At 38.6% G+C, this 27,428-nt stretch overlaps 1 protein-coding gene across 1 annotated transcript in view; it reads left to right on the top strand.

Annotated features, from left to right (window-relative positions):
- Positions 1-12,395, top strand: part of LOC133819920 (proteasome subunit alpha type-7-like) — a 31,821-nt gene extending 19,426 nt beyond the window's left edge. Inside the window, exons 2-4 of the mRNA XM_062253306.1 lie at positions 11,124-11,626; positions 12,044-12,116; positions 12,349-12,395. Coding sequence (XP_062109290.1) covers positions 11,124-11,626; positions 12,044-12,116; positions 12,349-12,395 — 623 coding nt within the window. The remainder of the gene's footprint in view (positions 1-11,123; positions 11,627-12,043; positions 12,117-12,348) is intronic.
- The last annotated feature ends 15,033 nt before the right edge of the window (positions 12,396-27,428 follow it).

Below are 27,428 nucleotides of genomic sequence, written 5' to 3'. Positions count from 1 at the left end.
CGCTGAGGGCAACGATGGGGGTGTTGCAGGATGAGTTGGCTAATCTGGGGCCAATCAGGAGAATGTTGCAGAGATAATGGCGCTGCAGCAAAGAGAAATAGAACGCTAGCGCTAGGATCTGAGTGAGCGGCAGGCGGACATGGATCGTCGGCAGAGGAATGCCATGGCCGCTCTTGAAGCAGCCATTCAATTGGCTTGGAGTCAGGCTGTGCCAGCCTCCCAGCCATATCAGCCGTCGAATGCGCCACCTCAAAGAGGTCCCAATCCTAGTCCTCTGCTTCAGCCAGCAAGCCCTCAAAGGTCGGAGCAGCCACCTGTGGCTCAAGATGATGTCCTGTAACGTCCTACGTTTTTGGGTACCTTTAAACGACTCAAGTCGGGATTTTTCCCCCGGGTTAAGAATATTATTTTAAATAATATTATATTTTGTTTGTAAGTATTCCATGAGTTATTGCTAGCCAAAATATGAATTTTGTGATTTTAAAAGTCAAGATAAGACTTTCGGTCCTCGACCGACACAAAAACCCTGATCGGGTAAAAATCTCGGAAAATAAAATGAAAAATCATGGCAATTATATTTTGGGCATAAAATACATTCATAAAAGTTAAAGTTTGGTAAAAAATAATAAACCTAAAAGAAAATTGAAATTTTATGGCATTTTGTGTTAAATGCCTAATTTTACCGAAATGGGGAATTTTATTCCATGAATGGACCTTAGGTTAAATTTTATTATGTGATTAATTAAATTAAATGTGAGAGACATTTAATTTAATTAATTAATGTTAAATTTGGTGATTAAAACTTAATAAGAGTGAAAAAGGTGTCAAAAGCCAATTTGGACTTTTCTTCTTATGAAACATTAATAACCTTTATATAAAAAAAAAAAAAAAAAATTGAAATGATCATATATATAGCAAGGGTTGGCCGGCCATGTGCTATTTTAGGTGGTGTGAACCCAACTTAATAAAGATAAAATCTCATTTTAACTAAGACAAGTCAAGTGGGCAAGTGGGAGGAAAACACTTGAGTGTTTTTGAGATAAATTAGATAGTATATAACTCTTCCATCCCTCCCCAACCGACCACACCACCCTCTCTCATTCACTCATCTGATTTTTTAAGACCTTTCAAAGTGTTCTCTCAATATTCAACCTCAAGAACACCAAGGAAAACTTGGAGGCTAAGTCTTGGTCTAGGAAGTATTTTCCCTAAGGTAAACCTTCACTAATCTAGGCTTTTGTAAAGTTTTAAGCTTAGAGTTTCAAATAGCTAATTAACTATGTTGTTGGGGGAAGTTGGTTAGGGTTTTTGAAAGGTTTTGGAGGAGCCAAAGCTAATAGGAAGGTCCAAACCTTAAGCAAGAACACCAAAGAGGTAAAAAGTTTACTTTTGATGATTTTGTTGTAGGGTTTTTAGTTTTAAGCATTATTTTGTATATCTAATGCTTAAAGTTTCTTGTTGGTGATGTAATAAGGTTATGGTAGTTGTTTAATAATTTTTATGATGCATGTGTATTGATTTTTGAAAATGGGAACCAAAACCCCCAAGGGTTTTGTAGGATACCCTAAAACAAAACATGTTTTGAGCTGTGACTTCCAAATGGTCAAGCAGCCACTGTATATTGTTTTTGTAAAATTAAATTGTACTGTGATGTTGTTGAGATTGAGTACATAAAATTGAGCTTTTGAAACACTAAAAAATGTTTAGAAATTAGTAAGTTATGCTATTTCAAAGTTTAGGTAAAAAACTGTTTTTTTCGTATTCTTATTTTCAGAACCAAGTTTGGACAGCCACTGTATAGGGAAAATGAACCCAGTTTTTTCTAAAATTTTGTGGACATATTACTGGCATAACCTATTATTCCACTGTAAAATTTGGTAAGAAAATATTAAACGGTTTGAAAGTTATTAACTGTCAAAGTTTGGAAAAAATAAGGACTTGAAAATAAGGTCATTTTTACCTCATTGTTGGAAAATGATTTTACCAATAAAAAATGCTCATTTTGACCTAAGATTTTACAAAGACCTAAATGGCATAACAAAAATGGAATTGGGAAATTTTGGTAACAATTGGGTAAGTAAATTTCAAGTTATGAACTAACGAAGTATGTAGTTAAAAATGTGAAAAATAGGTTTTTCACACTTAGTGTAAAAATGAGATTTTAGAACATAAGGTAAAAAGTAAAATTTTACTTATTTCAAGATATAAATTGGTAAGTCTTGAAATCATATTTTCACTAAAATTACCCCTTTGAGTTTAAATGAATTATTTTGATTAAAGAGTTTTTATTCTTTCTAAAAATAAGAGATTTAATTTATTAATAGTTAATAAATTAAAAGAGGGTTTAAAACCCTATATTTTGAGAAAATAATTAAATGAATTATTTTTCTAGTAAGTAAAATTGATTAATTGCTTTTGGAAAATTAATTAGTCAAGATGAGAAATTTATAACGGTTTTCCTAATTAAGACAAATTAGGCAATTTTCTTAAAACGGTTTTTAGATATTAAAACCTTAAGAAAAATAAAAGGAAAATTTAAAGAGTTTATTTTCTTTAAAAATAATTAAGGAATTTATTTGAATTTTCTGGATATAATACCGGCTAAAATCTTACATATTTTAACCGACTAGTCGAAAGTGTGGGTTAATAGCGATACCTTGAAAGAATAAGATTTTTAGCGGGTTGTGGGGAAATACCATTGTGATACCCGAGCCTAGGTATCGAGACCTTAGGATAGGTCTCCCCGAGACTTAGGGTTTAGATGACTTTTATTAAAATGACCAATCTGCCCAAAATAATAATAATGAATTATGAGTGCCATAATTAATCCGAGTATACTGTATGGATAACTACAGTATTGGCTAAGCGTAACTGGACTGAACGTTGGAGGGTGAAAACCTGCTGAGCGCTAAGGACTCCAAGTAAGTCAACTTATATTGTATGGCTGCAACATGAAATGATTATTGTCTTGTATGTTAGTATAGGGATACATGCATATACATAGGCTGTCATAGAAAGTTGCTTAGAGACGTTAGTCTAGTGAGTGCTGATTTAGAAAATATGAACGGTAGAAGTCCGTCATATCCTAGACGGTTGATCCCCGTCACACTGCTTGATTTTATTTATGTCCGGTTCATTACCGCGACGAGTGGCCATGAGATGAGGATAAGCTGGTTAAACCTAGGGGCGCCAAGATAAATGGGACCTAGGGGCCCTCATGCTTACTTAATCATTGGACGGTTAGAATCTGAGCAAGTGCTCTGATAAGTTATTCCCGGATAGCAGCTGTGAATATTGGCCATTCCGTGAGAGTGCCTAGAGATACTAGGGGTTGCCAAGATTGAGTGAGGATGAACACCCTAGGGGCAGCTGCTAAAATCTTACATATTTTAACCGACTAGTCGAAAGTGTGGGTTAATAGCGATACCTTGAAAGAATAAGATTTTTAGCGGGTTGTGGGGAAATACCATTGTGATACCCGAGCCTAGGTATCGAGACCTTAGGATAGGTCTCCCCGAGACTTAGGGTTTAGATGACTTTTATTAAAATGACCAATCTGCCCAAAATAATAATAATGAATTATGAGTGCCATAATTAATCCGAGTATACTGTATGGATAACTACAGTATTGGCTAAGCGTAACTGGACTGAACGTTGGAGGGTGAAAACCTGCTGAGCGCTAAGGACTCCAAGTAAGTCAACTTATATTGTATGGCTGCAACATGAAATGATTATTGTCTTGTATGTTAGTATAGGGATACATGCATATACATAGGCTGTCATAGAAAGTTGCTTAGAGACGTTAGTCTAGTGAGTGCTGATTTAGAAAATATGAACGGTAGAAGTCCGTCATATCCTAGACGGTTGATCCCCGTCACACTGCTTGATTTTATTTATGTCCGGTTCATTACCGCGACGAGTGGCCATGAGATGAGGATAAGCTGGTTAAACCTAGGGGCGCCAAGATAAATGGGACCTAGGGGCCCTCATGCTTACTTAATCATTGGACGGTTAGAATCTGAGCAAGTGCTCTGATAAGTTATTCCCGGATAGCAGCTGTGAATATTGGCCATTCCGTGAGAGTGCCTAGAGATACTAGGGGTTGCCAAGATTGAGTGAGGATGAACACCCTAGGGGCAGCTGCTCACCAGCACCACTGATTAACATAGAAGTCTCCGTAAAACCGTGTAAATTGGATTACACTCTTGAATAAGTAGCGATGCCCTAGGTAACACGATAGTTACCCTTGATGAGAATATTTATTGGCTAGATCTTAGTGTGGGGACTCGGTTCTCTTTTACAGATTAGCAATTATGTTGGAGGGCGCGTTACGTCTGAATTGTTAGAAATTGTCGAGCGTTGGTCTCGAATTATGTTGTGATATAATATATCTGCTTGCTCAGGGATTTTCTGAGTGCAGGGATATAATTGTTTATAAGATATAGTTGTGATATAATATATCCGCTTGTTCTGGGATTTTTCTGAGTGCAGGATTTTTATCTAGTTACGAATTAATTTATCATTGGTTATCAGGCATGACCATAAGTTTGCCAGGACACTTTAGCGTTCTTGAAATTGATTGTGTAGGGTCCGGATGGGTCCGGAACCCTAATTCTCTACATGCTTTGTTTGAAAGTTGATCTTACTAAGCGTTTTCGCTTACCTAGTTGTTTCATGTTGTAGGTAAGAGCAAGGGCAAGGCAGAGCAGTGAGCGCTGGAGTCTTCCTTGCAAATGTACATGTGGACCGACCTTTTGGGAAGCCTTTTTATTTTTGGAAATGTTGTGTAATTTTCCTAAACTAGGCTCACTCTAATCTTTATAAAACATGTTTGTAACTAAATGTTAAGTATGGCCATACGACTTTTTAAAAAGTTTTTTTTCTATGGGTTTTTGAGACATTTTGTTAAATGAAAACATTTATATTTCCACATTATCGAGTCTTGAAGATCCGGGTCGTTACATGTCCCACCTAAGGATCCTGAGCAGCAGCCTCCATCTCAGGCTGGTTGAGCCAATCCCCAGAGCCCGAGGCAGAATAGGGCCGGGCAACCGCCCCGTAGCCCTAGACGCCCAAGGGATGAAGAGTAGAATTTACCAAGTAGGGGACAGCGTCCTTCTGCCAACAGAAGGAACATCGAGTCAGGCTCTGCGGTTAGGGGCCTCCCACAACATAGCAATGCACGGGGACCCAACGACTAGCGCAGGCCTCCCCCTGATGCCCGAGAGATGCCAGCCCGAGGAGGAAATAGCGTGAACAGCCGGTCACGCCGTAGTCAGCCACAATTTAGAGATGGCCATGACTATAATGAAGCCAATTTCGGCAGAGGAAATGTTGATCGGAGAAATGAGGAAAGAGGTGGAGGCAGAAGCCCCCCACCTAGAGAAAATAGGCCAGCTAGCCATAATGCTGGGGGGCAACCCAGGCACCAGAACGTCTTTGATCGGCTAGGAGTTAGCGAGCAGAGACGTAGGGACGATGATTTAAGGGACGTACTTAACTACCGCTGTGAGAGGCACGATGAGTATGCTCCCCCAACACCAGTTGCCCCAGCAGTCCCAGAAGTTGTTTATGCTCTGATTGATGCTCTGAACCAGGTGGTACAATAGCTGGTCGGGGGACGAACGTCCCATAATGAGTACGATAGGAGGAGGGGCACTCCCTTTGTATAGAGGATTGCTGCGGCTGAAACCCCCAGTAAGTTCAAGATGCCAACATTGTCGAACTTTGACGGGTACGGAGACCCAGTATCTCACGTCAATAAGTTTGAGATACAAATGGATATACAGAAAGTGTTGGAAGATGCCCGCTACCGAATCTTCGCAGCGACACTGTCTGACACTGCCCAGGAGTGGTTCTTTAAGTTCCCTCATGCTAGTATAGTATATTGGGAGATGTTCATAAAGGAATTTTACGAACAATTCTATGCAGGTCGCGTACACCCCACAGAGGCCAACAAGCTGGTTGAGATACGCCAGAAGGAGGGAGAGCCCTTAAAATAATATGTCCAATGCTTCATGAGAGCAACAGCTGGAGCCAAGATAGTGGGCGATGAAGGTAAGATGATGGCCCTAATTGCTGGGGTTAGGCGCCATTCACCCCTCTGGAGTAGCCTCAGAAAGAATGGGGTAAGAAGTACCCAGGAGTTTTTGGATCGGGCTGATCGATATATCAAGCTCGAGGACGCGATTGCAATGAAGGGAAATTTCCAACTAAAGACAAGGGGCCGAAGGAAGAACTCGCCAAAGCTGCCAACGGGTCAGAAAAACCCAATGGCAATGGCAAGGGCAACGGGAATGGAAATGGTAGGAATGGTGGAAAACGGGCGAACAATGAACCCTCAGCTTCTGAGAATAAATGCCCCAAAGTCAGTCGATACGAGCCGAGATTCACCAACTACACGGCCCTTGTCGAAAGCTAAGCGGAATTCTACCAGGAAACCAGATCTAGTGTGCCTTAAAAATGACCCGCACCTATAAGGAAAGATATCTCCAAGAGAGATACGACGAAGTTCTGTCGTTTTCACAACGACTATGGGCACGACACCAATGAATGTAACCAGTTGAAAAACGAGATTGAGTTCCTGATTAGGAAGGGACATCTAAAGAGATATGTGCGAGCCGCAGGAGGATCCTAGCGAGAGGCTCAAAGTGGCAATGAGTAGGTGCCTGCATGGCAACGCTCGCCATCCCTACAGCCAGCTCCTGTGGTAAGCACTTTACTCACCATCTGTGGAGGCCCACACCTTGCATGGGACAGTGGGAAGGCAAGGGAACGATACACTCGAACCCTATGCCACGACCAGGACATCGAGATGATGAGTGTGGAGGATCGAGCACCAAAGAAAGCTCGAATAAAGGAGGAATTAATAACCTTCTCTGAAGACGATGGCCAGCACGTACGATTCCCGCACTCCGATCCGCTGGTCGTGGACGTGCAAATTGCGAACATGATGGTGAAGAGGGTGTTGGTTGACACAGGAAGCTCAGTCAACATCCTATAAAAGTTTTCACTAGAGAGAATGAAGCTATCCGTCAAGGATCTGGAGCCTTGCAACCAAACCATCTATGGTTTTTCTGGTGAAGGGCTCGCCCCAACTGGGTCGATTAGGCTTCTAGTTACAGTAGGTACTGCACCTGATAACAGGACGTTAATCACTACTTTCATAGTAGTTGATTGTCCTTTGGCATACAATGCTATAATTGGGAAGCCAATTCTGGTCGACCTGCGAGCCGTCACTTCAATATGGCACCTTGCCATGAAATTCCCAATGGACGCAGGGGTAGGATGCGTATTGGGAAATCAGCAGGAGGCAAGGGAGTGCTACAACGCCTCGATAACCAAGGCAAAGAAAGGTGTGTTGAGAGATGTTCCCAGAAAAGAGTTGCAAATGGCAATTGATGCTCAGGCCCTGTCAGGTGGTAATGTCACCAAATAGGGCGTTGCCGAAAGTGAGGATAGAGACTTGGATGCTCGCTTTGGGGATTTTGAGGAAGAAATAGGACCCATCAAGGACCTTGAAGAGGTCCAACTCGATGAAGAAAATCTAACCAGGGTTGTGAAAGTCGGTAAATACTTAGAGACAACAACAAAACAAGCACTTTGGAGATTTTAAGGAGGAACCAGGAAGTCTTCGCCTGGTCGCATAAATACATGGTCGGAATAGACCCTGCACTCATCATCCATGTCCTGAACATCAACAAGAGTTTTCCACCAGTGCAACAGAAAAGAAGGTTGCTCGACAAAGATAGATCAAAGGCCTTAAAAGAAGAAGTCGAAAAGCTGAAGAAGAATGGGTTCATCAGGGTGGCATTTTATCCATCTTGGGTCTCTAATCCCGTGCTAGTTCCCAAGCCGAATGGAAAATGGCAAACATGCATAGATTTCACAGACCTCACTAAAGCCTGCCCCAAGGATTGTTTCCCACTCCCTAGGATCGACCAACTGGTCGACGCCACTGCAGGGCATGAGATTCTCTCTTTTATGGATGCATACTTCGGATATAATCAGATTAGTATGCATCCCCCTGATGAGGATCACACTAGCTTTAGGACTGATACCGGGCTTTACTGTTACAAAGTAATGCCCTTCGGTTTGAAAAATACTGGTGCAACTTACCAGCGACTAGTCAACCGCATGTTCAAGGAGTTGATCTAGACAAACATGGAGGTCTATGTCGACGATATGCTGGTAAATTCAAAGAAGGCAGAAGGGCATATAGAGGATTTATAGGAGTGCTTCAACGTCTTGAAAAAATATCAGATGAAGCCTAATCCCCTTAAATGCTCCTTCGAAGAAGGATCAGGGAAGTTCTTGGGATTTATAGTTAACTCTAGAGGAATTGAAGCCAATCCCGAGAAAATCAAAGCCCTAATCGATATGAAATCGCAGTACAGATTAAGGATATTCAAAGTTTGACCGAAAGAACTGCCGCTCTTAGTAGATTTATTTCAAAATCAACGGACAAGTGCATTCCATTTTTTAATCTACTTAGAGGCAACAAGAAATTTGAGTGTACGGAGGAGTGCGAGCAGTCATTCCAAGTATTGAAAACTCACATGGCGCAACCACCCATCCTATCAAAGTCGGTCGATGAGGAAACTTTGTTTGTCTACTTGGCGATTACGGAATATGCCGCTAGTGTTGTTTAAGTAAAGGAAGAAGAAGGCATGCAAAAGGTCATTTATTATGTAAGAAAAAGGCTAATAGGAGCAGAGCTGCGATATCCACCAATTGAAAAGTTAGCCTAATGCTTAATTTTGGCCTCAAGGAAGCTGTGGCTTTACTTTTAAGCCCACCGGATCACAGTTTTGACTGACCAGCCTCTACGGCAAGTGCTGCAAAAGTCAGAGGCTGCAGGAAGATTGTAGAAATGGGCAGTCGAACTTGGGCAGTTCGATATCTTTTATTTACCACGAGCAGCGATAAAAGGACAAGCCCTAGCTGACTTCATTGCAGAGTTGACTGAACTTACAGATAGCGAGCAGACCGAAAAGCCTGATGAGCCTGAATCTCAAAACCAACCTCCCTCATGGAAGTTGTTTACATACGGCTCTTCTAATGAGCATCATGCAGGCGTGGGGGTGATCCTGATTACGCCTGAAGGGCATCGATTTCACTGTGCAATCAGGTTCGACTTCACTGCTTCCAACAACGAGGCTGAGCATGAAGCGTTGCTCGCTGGGTTACGATTAGCCAGGGACATGATTATAAAGATACTTGACATCTATAGTGACTCTGAACTAGTGGTAAATCAAGTCATGGGAGAGTACCAAGCCCGAGGTTTAAAGATGGTTGCCTACTTAAACAAAACAAAGGATCTATTAGCACAGTTTGACAGATACACCCTTCAGCAAGTACCTCGTGACCATAATTCAAACGCCGATGCTTTGGCCAAGCTCGCAAGTTCAAAAGATGCTGATACTCTAAACATAGTGCCAGTTGAACGACTATCTTTACCAAGCATCCAAGCAGAGGAAACCACTTTGGTGATCCAAGTGGCAGATACACAGATGGCACCATATGTAGAGTATCTGACGCAAGGCGTGTTACCAACGGACATAAACAAAGCTAGGACCCTTTAGCGACAGGCTGCTAGGTACATCCTAGTCGAAGGAATCTTATACTGAAGGGGATACTCAATGCCACTCCTCAGATGTGTTTCGAAAGAGAATGCCAAAGAATTGATGAAAGAGGTACACGAAGGCTTTTGCGGGGACCACGCTGGGGGGAAAAGGTTGTTGAAGAACATCCTGTGGCAAGGGTATTTCTTGCCAACAATGAATGAAGATTCGATGGAATTTGTATGGAGGTGTGACAAGTGCCAGAGATTCTCAAAAATCCCGTGAGCAGCCTCTAATGAACTGAAATAGATGCAAAGTCGGTGGGCGTTTGCTGTGTGGGAGATAGACTTAATCAGATCTTCACCCACAGGAAAGGGTGGCGTCAAATATGTTGTAGTTGTCATCGATTACTTCACTAAATGGGCCGAAGCTGAGCCACTCGCAACCATAACGACCAAGAAGGTCACTACAACAAATTTGACTAAATAGTACAGTAGAATATAACACAATTTTAAAAGCGTTATTATTGATTAGCCAAAAAAGTAAATAAATTTAATACTGGCGCCAAATGATTTTTTTTGTTAAAACATCCCGCTTTAATTTTTCCCCCACTATTAACTCACATTTTCATTCTCTAAAATCATAAAAAAAAAAAAGAAAAATCCTCTCCTGAAATGGGTTCTCTCTCTATACTAACGCCTCACGCCTCTCCCCTTCACTCGGTCTCTCTCTCTCTATCCCTTCTCTCTCTCTCTATCCCTTCTCTCTCTCTCTCTCTCTCTCTCTCTCTCTCTCTCTCTCTCTCTCTCTCTCTCTCTCTCTCTCTCTCTCTCTCTCTCTCTCTCGCAGGGTCGAAGGATGAATGGAAGGGTACAGGGGCTTCTATGTCTCAGCGATGGGCTTCGGGTAGGGACTGTTTGCCTTCCCTTCGTGTTCTTTCTCAGTCTCAGAGATGGAACGATATCTCTCTCTGTCTACTTACAATTACAGAGATGATGTGTGGGATTTGAGCACGCGATGGGGCTTAAAAAAAAGTCCACTGCTAAACTTCAAGTTCTCTTTCTCTTTCCAAACTGAGTTTTATTTTGGTATTTTCTCGTTTTTTTTTATTTGAGTGGAGTGAGATTTTGAACTTTAACTAGGGTTTTATGTTTAGATGTTTGTAAAGTCTGATGAGGCCGAAATGGTTTGCATTTTATGGGGGTTTGGGTTGATCTAGCTTTTGTGAAATTATGATTTTAGGGGTTTTATTTGGAGTAAGAAAGAAAGGAAATGTAGTGTTTTTTTTTTAAATGTACTTTTGCTGGAAATTGAAATTCATTGGGTTTGATTTGATCTTGGAATTGGCTCTTTTTTGCATAATCTTACTGAACTTTGATACTCAATTAAGCCCAACAGGTGTATGAATTTATGTTTAGTTTTTGGGGATAGAGGAAATAGAGAGAGATTTAGCTATATCCCTTACCCCATGAGGCATGAGCCTTGAAATTTGGATTATTTTAGATTGTGTAGTTTTATAAGAAATGGAGATTGAGCTAGTTAGAGTCTATGTTAAATAAGAATTGGGAGTTGGCAATGCTCATGTGTTGGAATCATTTTATGTTGATGAACAGAAGATTATCTTCTCTTATTGGTTGTTTTTGTGTAGAACGGTGAGGAAGATTGTGAATTTGGATGATCACATTGCATTGGCCTGTGCTAGGCTCAAAGCTGATGCTTGTGCCTTGATAAATAAGGTGAGAATTGAATGTCAAAGCCACCAACTTACGGTTGAGAATCCAGTAACTGTTGAGTATATTACTCGCTACATTGCTTGTCTTCAACAGAAGTATACACAAAGTGGTGGTGTTAGACCATTTGGGCTTTCAACCTTGATTATTGGCTTTGACCCATACACAGGTGCACCGGCACTATATCAGACAGATCCTTTTGGGACATTTTCAGCCTGGAAAGCAAATGCCACTGGAAGAAACTCTAACTCATTACGTGAGTTTCTCGAGAAAAACTACAAGGAGACAGCTGGGCAAGAAACCGTCAAGCTCGCCATTCGTGCTTTGCTTGAGGTAAGTAATAGCAGAAGATGCATATTTAATCTAGTTTCTTAAAATAAATTAATCATTAGAAATGATGATTATGTAACTCACCTTTAAGTTTTAAAAATTACAAGAACTTCATCTTAAAACTAAATCCACCTCTAAGGTAAAATATGTTCAAAAATTAGAGTAAGCTAATCTCAACAGTACAGCTGTCTTCACCTTTCTGTGTCCTCACTGTAAGGTTGTCCCAAAGCTTCCCTTATCCATTCTGTGGAAAAGTACTTTAATTTTCATATATAAGGCAATCTATTTATGCGAGTATGTGATTTAGTAAAAGCATTGTAGTATCTGCATTTTTTCATGTGGGTGGGCAGGACATGTTTTTATCAAGGTAAATAATTTATTTTTATCACATGGCATCTAATGTGAACATATTGCTTTCAGGGGAATCAGCAACGAAGAGAAAGTACATCTGAGGCAAAAACTGGTATCCCATTTAAGAGAAGAAAACTATCAGGTGTTTGTTGCCCTTACTTCTTTTTTTTTACAAATGGAACATGGTCTCTTTCTCTCTCTCTAAATATATGTATATAAATATATCTATCTCATCATATATCGTTCAAGATTCATCATCCTAGCCCTAGTCCTAACTCTTCATATGAGATTTTCTTTTATATATTTATTTTAGAGGTGACATTATTTTAGTGAAAGAATCCACTTTTACTATGCTCTTTATATGTCTGATACAGACAACTCTCATGTTGGCTATGCTGATCTCAAAAATTGCTCGAATTGATTATCCAGTAGAATAGTGAGTTTTTTTTTCCCTTCTAGGTCTGTTATTGGTTTTCTTCTTGTAACTGTGATGTTTGTTGAAACTATGTTGTTTCAATAAAAATTCCTGCTTTCATAAAGACTAAGATATATAATTTTATGATATGTATTTGTAGTTTCTCTCCTATTCCCATTTAATAGGGTAGACTGGTTGGGTCACACAATATCGCGTAGAGTTTGCAGCTTTCTGTATAAGAAAATTTAATTTACTTCTCTGCAATTTCGTTCTGAGTTTGTGATGCCCAATATTTGTTAGGAGTTTTATGGTTAATTGAATGGACATGATTTGTCTAAGAATTTTAAGCTGATGAGAAATCACTACAACAATTTTGACTATATGTAACAGTAAAAAAATTACATAAATGAAGAAGCACTACAACAATATTGGGTTATGCTTTGTGATCCGTATTTATTTTGCAGATGATTCTCATAGCACTTCCGATTGTTGATCTGCTCTTGGGATTTTTTATCAGTATTTATATGCGTTTTGTGGTTCTATGCAATCACTTTTGGTTTAATGGTATTGGTTTGCCACTATTGTTTTGATAAAGCCTTTGACAAGTTCTATGACATGTACAATGCAACTTGGTATGATATGGATATGTTTAGAGCTGTTATTATCTTCATAATTGATCAACATTTTCACTTCATAATTGACATAAATCCAAACTGTATTACAGGAAAGGTTATGGGTTGTAGATATTGATACAATGTGGATTATATATATACATATATGTTATGTAATGCTGTTTATTTAGGTTGTAATTTTTACTTTGAATTAGATATATTAATATGATTTAAGCATTATTCTGATGAGATTTTAGTCGACATTGTTTATGCTATGTTTTGTTACTCCATTGTTTATCCTAATTCCTATAAATATTTATATTTTTGTACAAATATGGCAATCTTTGTTTCTTCCATTATCTTTGGCAAAATAAAAATATCTCTTAAATGATGAAATCTCTGATTATCTGAGCATGTAATCTTTAGCAAGAGCTTCTCTTTACCATGAAATCATCTGATCAAGAATATAATGGACTTTTAATGGCTTGAATTCAAACTTTATTGACTATGTAGTCTAATTGTATCGTATATGATGTATGTGATTATGAAGTGGCTGTAATTACTAGAAATCAAGTATATTCTAGTTCTATATGCATTAAGGATTGTAGTTTTGTTAAATTTGTTTTCTTTATTGTTGGAATGCAATTCTCTTTTTCTTTTCTTCCCCTCTTTATAATAATGTCGTTTAATGTGAGTGTAATTATCATTCTCCTTTCTTTCCTACATAAACCTATCCTCATAAATTTATATTAATGGTATTAGTAAATTAATCTTGATATAGTTGTTGCTCCTACTTATGGTTGCAAGTGCCATATGTGAGGCCATTCCATATGATGTTGCTGCTATTGAGAAAGTTAATATCCAGATAAGAACTGCTCTTGTTAACAGATGAAAATATTGATTTTTTCACCAATCTTTTTTGTCTTTTGATTATTGCCTTTAATCTTTGTTTTGATTTTAGCCACTTTTTTGAAATCTTGTACATAATCCTCCTCTCTTTTTGTAGGTATGTTGTTGGACAGTACCCGAGGTGTCTAAGAGCTCACTGGAAGTTCCTAAAAACTATTGTGAACAAATTGTTTGAGTTCATGCATGAGACACATCCTGCTGTCCAGATTTTTGTTCTATTGTTGTTTTCTTGTCTCATTAACAGTTGCAAAACATTTTCTTGAACTCTTATTTATTATAGTGTCATTAAGTGTTTTTATTTGTTATAGCTAGCTTATTAAGTATATTATAATTAAGGAATCCTGAATGGTGTCTCACATTCTTTGCAGTAGCACTAAAGGCCTCTCTGTGACTTAAATCTGGCTTTAAAGTTGGCTTTAAAGTTGGGGTTAGAACAAGGGCTATAGACACCAACAGGTAACTAGTACAAGATCAAGAAACTAAGGCATATTTATAATAGTGAGTAATACTATATACAACAATTAATAAAAACACATTTAGTAATATTATTTCACTTAGTCTGGATCAAATTCAAGGTGTTGAGCTTTTTACTTCACCTTTATTCAATTAAGAAATTGAGTGACTTCATATTATTTTCATTCTCTGCCTACATATATTTAAATTTTCCCTTTCATTGAGCTAATTTTAATCAGAAAGTAAGTCAATAAAAATAATATGATGTTAAAACGAAGATGATGCCAAAAAAGTGTATAAATTGACTTTGAAGTCTTGATCTTTGCTCCTGTTGTAAATATTTATTGTTTAAATTGGTCTCTATGCATAATATGTCTCTGTTTTGAATTTTCTCTCTCTCCACTCTTTTGTCTACCTAACTCCCTTCCCAGACTTTCTCTCATCTTTAAATTAGTTTAAGTATACATAAGGTGCAATGATATAAACTTGCCCAAGTAAGTAGATTGTAAGCTATTGTAATAACAATTTCTTTTCCTACCATATGATATAAACTTGCCCAAATTGCAAATTCTTTTCCTACCATATGAATGTAATCTTTATGCAGAGCAAAGCAGAAGAGATGATTTGGAGTTTCTTGGTTATATGCTTATGTATTTTTTGAGGGGAAGGTTGGATACTTATGTGATATGTTGAAATCCATTTTCCTTTGTTTCATTGCTCTTTTTCACCATATTATTTACTTATTTTCTTTACTAGTCTTCCTTGGCAGGGATTAAAAGCAAGTACGAAAAAACAGAAATACGACAAGAACAGTGAAAAGAAGATGTTTACTCCCATAAAGGTATGATCTTAAGCTCTTGCAAGTAGTGTAGGGTGAAGTTAGCATTTATAACTCTCATATGAGTATGGTATTATTAGCTCATTACAGATGGTTGGTGGTGAATTTTTCAGCTCACTTCCATTGATACCATGTACTGTTATTTTTTAAAGTAAAGGCATGGGAGATACTGATATGCCTACTACTTTGGCAGGTTCTTTGTTTATTCTGTATACTCTCTCTTATTCATGTTTATTCTGTTTTTCCCCCTTTTGTAGCAACCAAGTGGGAAACTGGTTCTAAATCCTGGGCCATCTGCAGAGAGAATAGAGAGACCTTCAGGTTTGTTCTTTTTTTTCTTGGAAACATCCACCCTCGCTGCCCTAGTGGACATTGTTTGCACATGTTTAGAAATTCTATTATGTGGTCAGGGAATTTTTGAGCCTTTTTCTCCTTATTTAATGTTGAAGTTAAACTAATTGCTCATTGTTTTATGTTGGAAGTTAAACTGTGCTGAGCCTTTTACATATTTTATTTATATTCAAGAACCTTGAAAAGATATGTAAAACAGATATATCATTTGTATTGAAATGAATGGTCTAGACTATATAGAGGAAATTTGCTAGATGAGGTCTAGTGAGGCATTGTCCTTGTGCAATCACATGATACAATTGCAATTAGATGTGTTAGGCGTGTCCCATATCTACAGATCTGTTTGTTCAAATAGATTTGAATGATTAATCTTAAAGAAATTTTATTTGCTTAATTGGTTGACCATTAGACTTGTTCAACACAGCTGTAGGCCATCTTTTTCATGATTTTTGTTGAAGTATCTAATTTGCTATATGGTTTGAGCAATTCTTATAAAAATAAGCATAAACATATCTGGAGACAAATCGAACATTACAAGAAGCACAACATCAGTATTTTAGGTCATGTTTGGAATGTGAAATTGGATTGGATTAAAAAATATAAGGTAAAAAACATAAAAGAATGAATAAAATTATCATTTCTGAATGATAAATTAGAAGGAAACAAGTTGGGTATAAAGTTGTAATTTTTTTTTCTTATCATTGAAATATATGAAGACGGGGATTAGATAGATTGAAATGATCTCAAGATCTTACTTTGTGCATTTGATTTCTTGTTATTTTCTATTATTGGGTATATATTAATGTATTCATTATTGATGAGATTTAAGTGTTGATCATATGTAATTATTCCATTCAACTGATACAATGTAAACCATGTCCAGCCACTGCTTAACTGGCATTTTCTTTTTATTTGCTCATAAGCAGTTGCTTCAACTAAATTGGGGAAGATATTGAACTCCTATGCCATATTGGCCATGAAAATGTAAGGACTGTTAAGAATTAGAATAGCTCCTTAAGCTCTTAGCCATTTAAACTCCTTAAGCGATTTTCACCTTCTTTACTAATTTTGACCTCATTACTGACTAGTTCAGAAGAGAATTTGGGTTTAGTTTTACACTAATGAACATGACTATTTCATATATGTTTCATATCTTGCAAAGCTGCTTTGTTATGGTTTATACTGTACATATTTTTGTTTAATCTAACATTACTTACTTAAGTAGTGTTGGTTTTCATTGCTTTTTGCTTTTCATATATGTTTCATTGCAGAGTTAAATTGTTTGACAATAAGAAGAGATTAACAGTTGTAGGCTTTAAAAAATTTCAAAGCAACATCATGAGGAGGTTTGCCTTGGAAACCTGAGGAGATTTCAATTTAGAGAGCTTCAGATGGCAACAAACAACTTCAGCAGCAAGTACTTGGTTGGATGATGAATTGAAGGATGGAGCAAGTTTCATGCATGATTTATTTTTGTGTATCTTGTAATGTTTCTGTTTTTCATTTTTAAAGTAGAAAATGTTCAAGATTATAAAAATTTATTATGTTATGCTTTCAAATTTAAGTTAGAACTAAGATCTCATGAAGTAGACATATTCATGATTTGAATTAGTTATTGTTTAATGTAATACTTGTGGTTTATCAATCTATTGAGAATTACATTTTATGATTAATTTTGATTTTTTTTTTATCAAAATACAATAATGAAAATCTTTTAATTAAAAAAAAACCTTATAAGTATACTTATCAAAATAAAATTTAAAATATATTATCCACACTAAAGTAACAAAATTTTATTACTAGACTTTTAATATGTTATGATTTAGAAATATATTATAAGCATAACAAATCGTTATGATTTATATAATATAACAAACTAAAAATGCTATCAAAATAATCAAATGTAACAGTGGAAAAGTGTTATGCATGAAGTATAAGATTAAACTCCAAATTTATAATCAAATACTCTAACTAAATGTTATTATTTGAATATTATAGCAACTAAAAATGTGTTATTGAATAGTTTAAGATAACATCGAACATAACATTCGAATACTGTTATAGAAAAGACAGGACTTTTAATAACAGGGGCTATGTTAGCATTTTCAGAAGCGTTATCAATACTCCCGGTTAGCATTTTTTAAGTGTTATGAATATTGTTTTTTCTTGTAGTGGGTGCTGGATTTTGTGGTCAAAAACATCATTTGTCGCTATGGATTGCCAAGGAAAATCGTCTCAGATAACGACACATAGTTTGATAGTGATTTATTCACGGACTTTTGCGGACGACAGGGGATTATCAAGAGCTTTTCTTTAGTCGCTCATCCCAAAGCAAATGGACAAGTCGAAGCAGTCAATAAAACGCTAAAGGATACCCTGAAGAAAAGACTAGAAGAAGCTAAGGGTGCATGGCCAGAGAAATTGCCTGAAGTCCTTTAGTTGTACAGAACTTCCCGCCGAACAACAACAGGCCATACTCCATTCTCTTTGGCTTATGCGTATGAGGCTATGTTTCCTGTTGAGTTAGATCCACCCTCGCATCGCAGGATAACGTACGATCAAGGCTCTAACAGCGAACTATTGATGGAATCCCTAGACTTGATCGATGAGAAATGTGAACAAGCCCAACTCCAAGTAGCTACGTACCAGCAAAAAGTCGCTAGGTATTTCAACTCTAAAGTACGTGAAAGAAAGTTCAACGTCAGAGATTTAGTACTTCGAAGAGTTTTCCTAAATACCCGCGACCAGGTTGCTGGAGTACTTGGACCTAATTGGGAAGGACCATACCAAATTGAAGAAGTCCTCCATCCAGGCACCTACAAACTTGCTCGCTTAAATGGAGATCTCAGTCCTCGCTATTGGAATGGAGAACACCTGCGCAAGTACTATCAATAAACAATTCTTCTTAAAAATTGGCTTGTATTAATTTTACTTTTTACAAGTTATGAAAAAGGGTTGGTTATTTTATATGACAAATCACTTATAAGTGTAAGATCTTATTGATCATTCATACAGACACATTATGTCCATTTATTACGAGCAATATAAGGGACTGTGCGCAGCCAATCATTCTTGTCAATTATTGTATATATTACAAGTATTTTCTCATTATGTGTGTTGTTTTGCTGTAATATCGTTTTAATTATTTGCTCCAAGTAGTAATGTTCGAACAGGTTTTTGTCAAGGCAAGTAACTAAGGACATAAAGCTCCTCAATCACTTGGGGGCATATAAGGCATCTAGTAAGCAAGGCATATTGAAAGGTATGTAAACACATGAGCAAAATAAGTGAAATCATGCTAGGGTACTTAGAGTATTTTTCAAAATTTTGTATTTTGTTAAATCAAACCGAAGTACTATGCTAAGTTCGTTCATGCGAACATATGTTATAATAAAATGCAAATATTATAATATCTTAAGGAAACCTTTTACACTGCAAGCAGTTATTGCTCGAATGTAATTGTTTGATAAAAGGAAAAAGTAGCTGTCCACACAACAATAAAAAAATATATTGTCTCTACATCACGACCCGTAGGTTGGGTATTTAAAAGAATAAAAGAAAAATATCAGATTACAAGGCAGGAGGATCTTGAGGGGTGTCCTGGTCGACGACAGTTGTAGCTTCATTGTCCGCTCCTTCCACGCTAGTGGCCAAAGAGATTTCAGGCGAGGCAGGTATCCTTGCTCTCTCTTCTTCTGCTAGGTGAGCAGCGGAGTGGGCTATCTCAGCATGCCTCATGCGCTAGGGAAGAGAGCTGAAGTTGGCCTCCTGGTTGTGTTTCCAGAAGTCATAGAAACACTTAACCGTGGCATCCTAGTACCTCTCGAAATTGTTTATGTTGGCTTTTTCAAGTTCCTCGATCCAGCCGTCCAGCTTTGTAGTCTCCTGTCTGCTCACAATCAGGTCCTCCTCGAGCTTTTTAGCCTTGTGGTAGTTGATGCAGTTAGACTCCTTGAACTAGTCTCTTTGCTCGATGGCCTTGTCCAGAGCAGTCTGCTTCTCCCTTAACTCCCCATCCAGCTTGTTCTTCTCCTCGAGCAGTGTTGCATTTGTCTTCTAAGCCACCTCAAGCTGTTCAGCATATTTTGCTTCGACAGCTTTGAGTTCTTCAGCGTGTCGTTGCTCGGAAGTCTTGGACTGTTTGGTGATGGCTCCCGAGTGGAGACGGCCGGCAGTCACAGTTAGCATTGCCTGCAATTAGCATGAAAGTTAAATTGACTATAATAAATAAAAGGATTTAGTTTCCACAGAAAAAAGACAACTTACACTTGCGAGCTCGTTTAGAGCGCGGGTTAAGATCTGGTCTACATCCATCGTCTCTGTCCTAGCCATCGCTTCTCGGCAACGTTCGTGCTTCAAAATTTTTGCCATCCTGTCCTTGGCTGATCTTAGGGAATGACTCGATATGTCACCCCTTGTGGAAGCAGGGGTAGTCTGCTGAGTCTGGTCAGCTGGAGCTAGTGGGGAAGGTGTCGACCCGACTGGAGCAGGCAGAGTTTGCCGCTCGAGGGGAGAAGGAGGTGGTGTTGCATTTGTTGAGGGTACGTCTGCTGGAGGGTCTGCAGTACGGGTTTTCTTGGCCAGAGGTGCTTTACTGCTTTCCCCTTGATGCAGCCTGCTCGCTTTCTTCTTGCTCGTAGGAGCTTCAGGAGCCTCAGGAGCACAATACATATCGAACACGTTTTCGAATTCCATGTCTGCAAGAAAGCAAATGCAGGAACAGTGAGATAGTACAAATGAATGAGTATGTTATGTCAGGAAAAGAAACAAAGAAAATTGTAAGTAAAATACCCGAGCTATCATTACTGGTCGCTACATTATATACTTTACTAGTGTTACACTCACTCTCTGGCATGAAGAAGTCTGAATCTAAATTGGGAGCGTACTTAAAATTGTCGTCCCCGTCAAACAAGTGATAGGGAATTGGCAAACTATCGAAGAGAGAGAGATCAGTACCGCTCTCATTCGAAGATTCGTCGAGAGGCTCGAGAGGTTCAGTAGCTTTCTTTTCTCCCTTTCCTAGTGGGGCAGGGGGACCAGTAGCTCGTGGGGTGCTGGAGGGTTCCCTGATTGTCACTCCAGTTGTCCTCCTCCTTTGAGGTTGTGACATGTCTGGGTGCTGCTCGCGAATCTCCTCGCCAGTGGCACTTCCCGCTGTTGACTCCCTCACATCCTGGTGAGGGGCCAAAAACCCGACCAGCCTAAGGTTAGCCTATGTAACCAAATGCTTAACACTCTTTTCCACGTCAGTTAGGCTAGCCAAGAGGGCTGATCAGACCTCCATGTCTGGAGTAGGGTTTGGTCGCAACCATGGGCTTGAAAGGTGCTAAAAATCTAAGGGAAATGCAGTAAAAATTTAAGTAAAATAAACAATCAGAGGTGCAAAGACTTTACCTCCTTGTGTGAAGGCCAAGTTGTTCGCGACCATGTGAGTAGTCAGAAAGTACTCCAGATGGCACTTCCCCACGTTCGAGATAAAAGTAGTGTTAGTCAGGAAAGTGCGACCTATTTCCTAGTGACAGAAGTGGAAAAACCCTGTGTTTTCGTGGTTGGGGTTGGATTTTAGGTCGAACAGGTAGTTGACCTCATGTCGCGTGGGGACAGGCCATTTTTTATGGCCATAGAGGATATAGAGTGCAAAAAGCATTCTATATCCGTTGGGGGTTATTTTGAAAAGGAGCGACCCTGAAATAATTGGCCACTCCCTAGAAAAAAGGATGAAGAGGAAGGATCGCTCCTTCCTCGATGTGGTACCTTAACCAGGCGTTGTACGCGCCTCTAGGAAGATTCGCCCTTTGGTCTCTAGTGGGTTGGACTAGGGTCACCCCAGAAAGTCCGTATTTTTTAATGTAATTGGAAATCATCATAATCGTAACTCTGCTAGGAGGGGTGATGTACCATTTAACATTTGGTTGAATGGCGTTTCAAAGTTGAGCACTAGTTTGAATGCTGGGGTCGGGGATATTTCTTTCTTTACCACTGGTCGAGGTAATTTCAGCCTGAGGACCAGGCTGATTTGAAGGGTTGGAAGGTTTCTTTTTCTGGGCTTTAGACTTAACACGACCCATATTTTGCTGCGGGGATGATGAAATGTTTGGGGTAGCTCGAGAAAAAGGAATTTCTGGTATCAACAGCGATGGTTGCTCCTTGTCCTTGAGAAATTGAGCTAGCAAATCATCATCGATGGGTCTCTCACCTCCCCACGGATCATGCATGAAAAGCTGCAAACAGAGAAAGGGAGAGATGAGAACGTAAAGCCTAAAAATCTGTGTTGAGAGTTAGAATAACGTCGCTCGCGTATAAAAGTTAAGCTTTAACATTCTAGCAAAAACACTAAGTTTTATACGAGCAGTTTGAGAAACATATTGAAAAGCGGAAGTAAAAAAATTTTCAGAGAAAACTTTTTCAACTCCAAGAGGGTGGGAAAAACCCAATTTTTCAACTAGCTTAAAAATCGAATTTTTGCTTCGATTTTACGCTTTAAATCTACAATCTCAACTATCAAATTGGCTCCTAACTCCTATATAACACTATTTCACTTACCTATCAAGCATCAATCAACATGCCCATTACCCCAAAACAGTTTCGGTCAAGAACAGTCAAGAACACAGATTCGAATACATAAAAAATGGTTTTGCATGGCATCTCAAACGTCCAAGGGGTTCGTAAAACTTACTTGGATGAAAAGAGTGGTATGAAACACAAGCTTTGAGCGTCCGAACGAAGGATCCTTATAACAGTGATGGAAGCTCCTCAAATTTTTTGGGCTCTGAAAGTTGAGGTTCTTAGGAGTTCTTGACTAGAAAATTGCGAGTGAAAAGTAAAAATATGGATTTGGGGTATTATATATAGTGACTGTGACACGATAAAAGAGGTAATCATGAATTACTTTTTTCTGAGTATGGGAAAGTGTAATAGTCGTCAGACAAGCTTCTGGGAAACCAAAAAGGCTTGATTAGACATGATTGATTTCTTTTTCTAAGAGGGCATGGGTGGCTCTGACAAGTTTGGTGGAGTAAGCGAAGGGTCAGTTTCCTAAGCTTACTTATTGCTGGTTGCAATAAATAAACTTGGGGGGCAAATGTATACCCAAAAAATGGCAGCTAGTGATGTGGCAAGGATTTTTCACATGTGGTCTACACGTGGAGAAAGTGTTGTTCGACTATCGACCAGAGGCACATCACTTCATCAAGCTTAACTATTAGATATGATCATGGTGGTCGTATAATTTGATTTATTTACTTCTAAGGTTGTAATCCTATAATAACTGCATTGAATGTTTACTCTAGATTACCTTGATACGCGGTTATTAAGGAAAGTTAAGGCCCATTGGCCCATGTAACCCTCCTTGAGCCTATAAATATGCATGAAATAACTCAAGGAAATGACTTTTTGATCTCTAAATCTTTTTCCTAGGTATTGAGAGAGAAAGCTATAGGGTGATTATCCCAAGGTTTGTGAAACTCAAGAACCCTAGTTCTTTGATCACGGCTTTGAGATTCAATATCAATAATAGCACTAAGTGGACGTAGGTCATTACCATTCTGTGGGGCTGAACCACTATAAATCATTGGTGTTTTCTTCTTTACCATTAGAATAAACTCTTAATTGTTGTCTCATCTTCTGTCGTATATTTAACTCCGTGTCGTTGGCCAAATCGAGGGTCAACACTAAGGATATAAAGATGTAACTCATAGGGTGGACGCGTCGAGGTTATTCAAGGACCAGGGCCTCCTGTTTACCTCAAGATGTGACATGGACAAGAGAGGGGGCCACGTTCACAAAGATATGATGATGATGTTTGAATATGTTAATAATATATGATGCATGATAATGATGTATGATGTATGATGATAACGTTTATGTACGAAGTATTATGATGACATTAAGTACGATGTATGTATATGATGTTGTAGGAGTCTTACAATAATGTGTTGTTGTGTTTTTCTTTGTTTGTTGGTTGTAATTCCTTGCTATGCTTTTAGCTCACCCCCTTACTTTCCCTTTCAGGTAATAAATATGGTTTCTCATTCACACGCGTGGTGATGTGGGGAGTTCCGATGTCAAAGTGTGTATGTCATGGGGGTATCCTATGGGCGAGTAAATGATCAGCTTAAATGCCAATTTTAAAGAATGATGTTATGTTTTATTTTGGATTCAGAACTTTTCAGTGGGACTTGAACTATATTTATATTTAAAAAACGTTGCATGAGAACCTTTATTTTATTTTAAACTATTGGACCCAACTTGCATGTTTTAATAAGGCCCCATTCGAATTTTAATATAATAAGAGGTTTTCTTTTATAAGTTTATGATCATGAAGATAGTTTACAAAGTATTAGTCTAGGGCGTTTTACACATCTGATCGTACTACTTGGTCAATGTCTTGGATAAGACATCACACCCCAAATGTCCAAGTAGATCATATTGTAGATTACAAGATTAGTGGAAATCAAATTCACCGACCAAATCTTATGACTCGTTCTTTTGAACCTTTAATTACAATTATATTCCACTTTGACCTAGTCACAATAATTGTAACTATTCGTATGTTCAGGATTTTATAAATGACTGTATTATTCAAATAATCATGTAATAAAACAAGCAAGCAACACGGTTGTCCAAGTAAACAATTTCTACTTCTTTCATTGACAATATAAAATCGCGCTATATGTCTGTCATGGTTTTATAAGGGCATAAAACCCAACAAACTTCCAATTTCCCTTTTAAAATAAATGTGAAATGTTTCTCAAAACAATTCATTCTACATGTTTCGCAATTATCCTCTTTATCTTTGTAAAGGGATATGAAAGATTTCCTTCCAATGCTATCTTCATTACCTTCACATCATACCTTCGCCACACATCCCCTATAATCTGGTACTTTCTCTCTATATGCTTTACTCTTTTGTGGCTTCAAGGTTCTTTTGAATTCGCTATTGCCTTGTTATTGTCACTAGAAAAAATGAGTGGTTTATCCATTTTTGGAATAACATAGAGTTTTGTACATAACTTCCTCAGCATGACTATTTCCTTAGCCTCCACACACGCAACTATGTACTCAACCTCATAGGTGGCATCTGAAATGGTAGATAGCTTAACGCTTCTCCAAATCATAGGTACTGAGATGGTAGACAACCTATCGCTTCTCCAAATCATAGCTCCATCCCCAATAGTAAACAATTTTTCAGAAGTAGACTTCCTGTCATCAACATCATTCTAAAATCTTAATATGTGTAGCCTAAGAGGTTTAAAGATTCACTTGAATAGATTAACATATAGTCTCTAGTCCATCTAAGATACCGCCCATTATCTAATGTTCATTTTCAAGGTTTCACTGGCACTTGCTCACCACTCCCAGTGCATAGTAGATCTTCGGTCACAGCACACAACATAGCATGCATTAGACTTCTAATTGTAAATGCACAAGGAATTTGTTTAGTCTTTTCTTTCTCTTGACGAGTCCGTGGAGACTGCTGCTTACAAAAATAAGCTCCATTTCAAGAGGCTAAACATCCTTCCTCAGAATTTGTTACAAAATAACGTCCAATTACCTTACCTAAGTAGGCCACTTGATTCAGAGCCAAAATTTAGTTCTTTCTATCCCTGATGATCTTGCTACAACGAAATCTAGAATTTTGTTTTCTAGCCAATTATTTATGTTTGATAATTCCTTGACATTATTTCCTATTAGTAAGATATTATCCACATAAAGGATTAAGAACACCACAATTTCTTTTGCCCTAAGTTGGTTAAACACAAGGTTGAACGACATTTTGCTCAAAACCATGGGTCTTAATATTTCCATCAAACCTTAAGTTATAGGATCGCAAAGCTTGGTTAAGTCCCTAATTGACTTACTTAGCTAGCCGAATTTCCTGTCCAACTACTTTAAATCTTTCTGATTGATTTGATCTCATCATTTAGTTGACAACAATCGTGAGTGTTGTGGCCAATGTTGCTATGATAACAACAAAATTTGGCCAAATCTCTTTTTGCCCACTGATTTCTAAAGGGTTCTGCCTTCTTCCAAGGAAGGCAGGAAAAATTTGTCAGATATATGTGTTTCTGCATATTCATCAGATCGATATACGCGGTGAATATTAAGGTGTACTTCTCTTCAACTTTGTTTTTGTTGGACCCTGTTTGGTCGCCTTCACTATTTCCCTTTCTCTTGTTAATCCCTGCCTGTTTGTTATGGGTAGTGAGCTGAGCTGTAGCTACAGTATTTGCTGCCACTCTAGTGGGCTAAGTGGGCATTCGGCTAGTTCCGGCCATTGCGGATTTTTCCTCCTCGAGGTTTATCCATTCTTGAGCTCGGGCCAAGAACTCGTTTGTATTCTTCCCTCCCTTCCATTGGAGCTCTTTCCACATTTCACTTCCCACAGTGATTATTGATCGCATGGCCATGAGCTTGCTGCTGTCATCAGTGTCCCTAGCTCGAGTTGTTGTGTTTGTGAACTGGTTAATATACACCTTGAGGGATTCACCCGATAGTTTCTTCATATTAGCCAAGGAATTGGCTTCCACTCGTACTACTTTCACACCTTAGAACTATATTATGAACTCTGTCGATAGTTGTTTCCAGGAGTTGAATGGGTGCCTTTTAAATTTATCGAGCCACAGATTAGCCGATCCTGTCAGTGTGGCTGGGAATAGGACACATCGCAGGTTGATGTTGACATTATGGGTTCTCATCAAAGTATTGAAAGTCCTAATGTGGTTTGACGCGTCAGTAGTCCCATCATAGGAGTTCGTGCTCAACATTTTAAATCCTATCATATACGGAGTTCAAGCAGTGCGAGGAGTGAAGTACTCGAGCTTCTTTTCAGAATCACAGTCGTCCTGGTTTTTACAGACAAGAGATTCTTCATTTGATCTTCCATCCGAGCGAGCAGCTCAAGGGTTGGGTCCTTCACTTCCAAGTTATTTGGGAGCTGATTATTAGCTCTCATCCTGTTCTGCGAGTTGTTTAGGTTATTTTCCCTCCAAGCTTTTGCTCGGTTATTTGGGATGTTCCCATTTTCATGCATTATCGAAGGATTTTCCCCCGTCTGATTATAACTTAGATCGTTATCGCGAGCTTTTTATCTCCATTGGGTGTTCAAATGATTGAGTAAGTCAGATTGATGGTTAGAGAAAAAACTCTGAGCTGAGTTCAAATGACTCCTAAGGTCAGTATCCTTCTTCGAGAGTTTATAATCCGCACACTTCGAGAGTTCCCTCATTTCTTTGTACACGACTAGCTGGTCAAGGTACCGGAGGATTGATAACAACTTCTGCTTTCCTTGATGTGGTCCCTCCATCTCACTGGGTTGGTTTCTGGGGACGTGAGTTGCCTGCTTATTCTTAGTATTATGGGTAGGCTGGTAGTTATTGGTAGTCCATTCTGATGGCACAGAGCTCGAAGTTGATGTTCGAATAGAGCGGCTCGCATTAGAAGGTTAGGCCTGTGGGATCTAGACCTATGGGACCCACTTACTCTCCTTCAAAAATTACTGTTGGTTACAGGATGGGGTAATCGTGCGATGATTTCAAAAATTCGCCTGTTGGCCTAGGTGAGGTGGCTCCTCAATTTAGCATTCTCCATCTCTATGGAAGTGAGATATCTTGGGTTAGGATTGTTGGAGCACGAAGCTGAGCTTGTAGTATCGCCATGGTTGCCATCTTGGTTTTGGGGTTTTTTTTTCCAAGACGAAGAGGTATGGAGGTGCCCTCTCCAGCAAGGTTAGCCGTACAAAAATCTCCTTGATCTCTAGGTCTCTCAGACTCATTATCACGCATTGAACGTATTACCACCATACTGATATTGGGATGAAATTTTTCTCAAAAATATCAGGAAGCCTAATCTACCTCTCAATGTAAGCACCAATCAATT

This window comes from Humulus lupulus, chromosome 1 (assembly GCF_963169125.1).
Source record: "Humulus lupulus chromosome 1, drHumLupu1.1, whole genome shotgun sequence".
Lineage (NCBI taxonomy): Eukaryota > Viridiplantae > Streptophyta > Magnoliopsida > Rosales > Cannabaceae > Humulus > Humulus lupulus.
The sequence above is the reverse complement of the archived record's forward strand: the minus strand, read 5'-3'. Positions and strand labels throughout refer to the sequence as shown.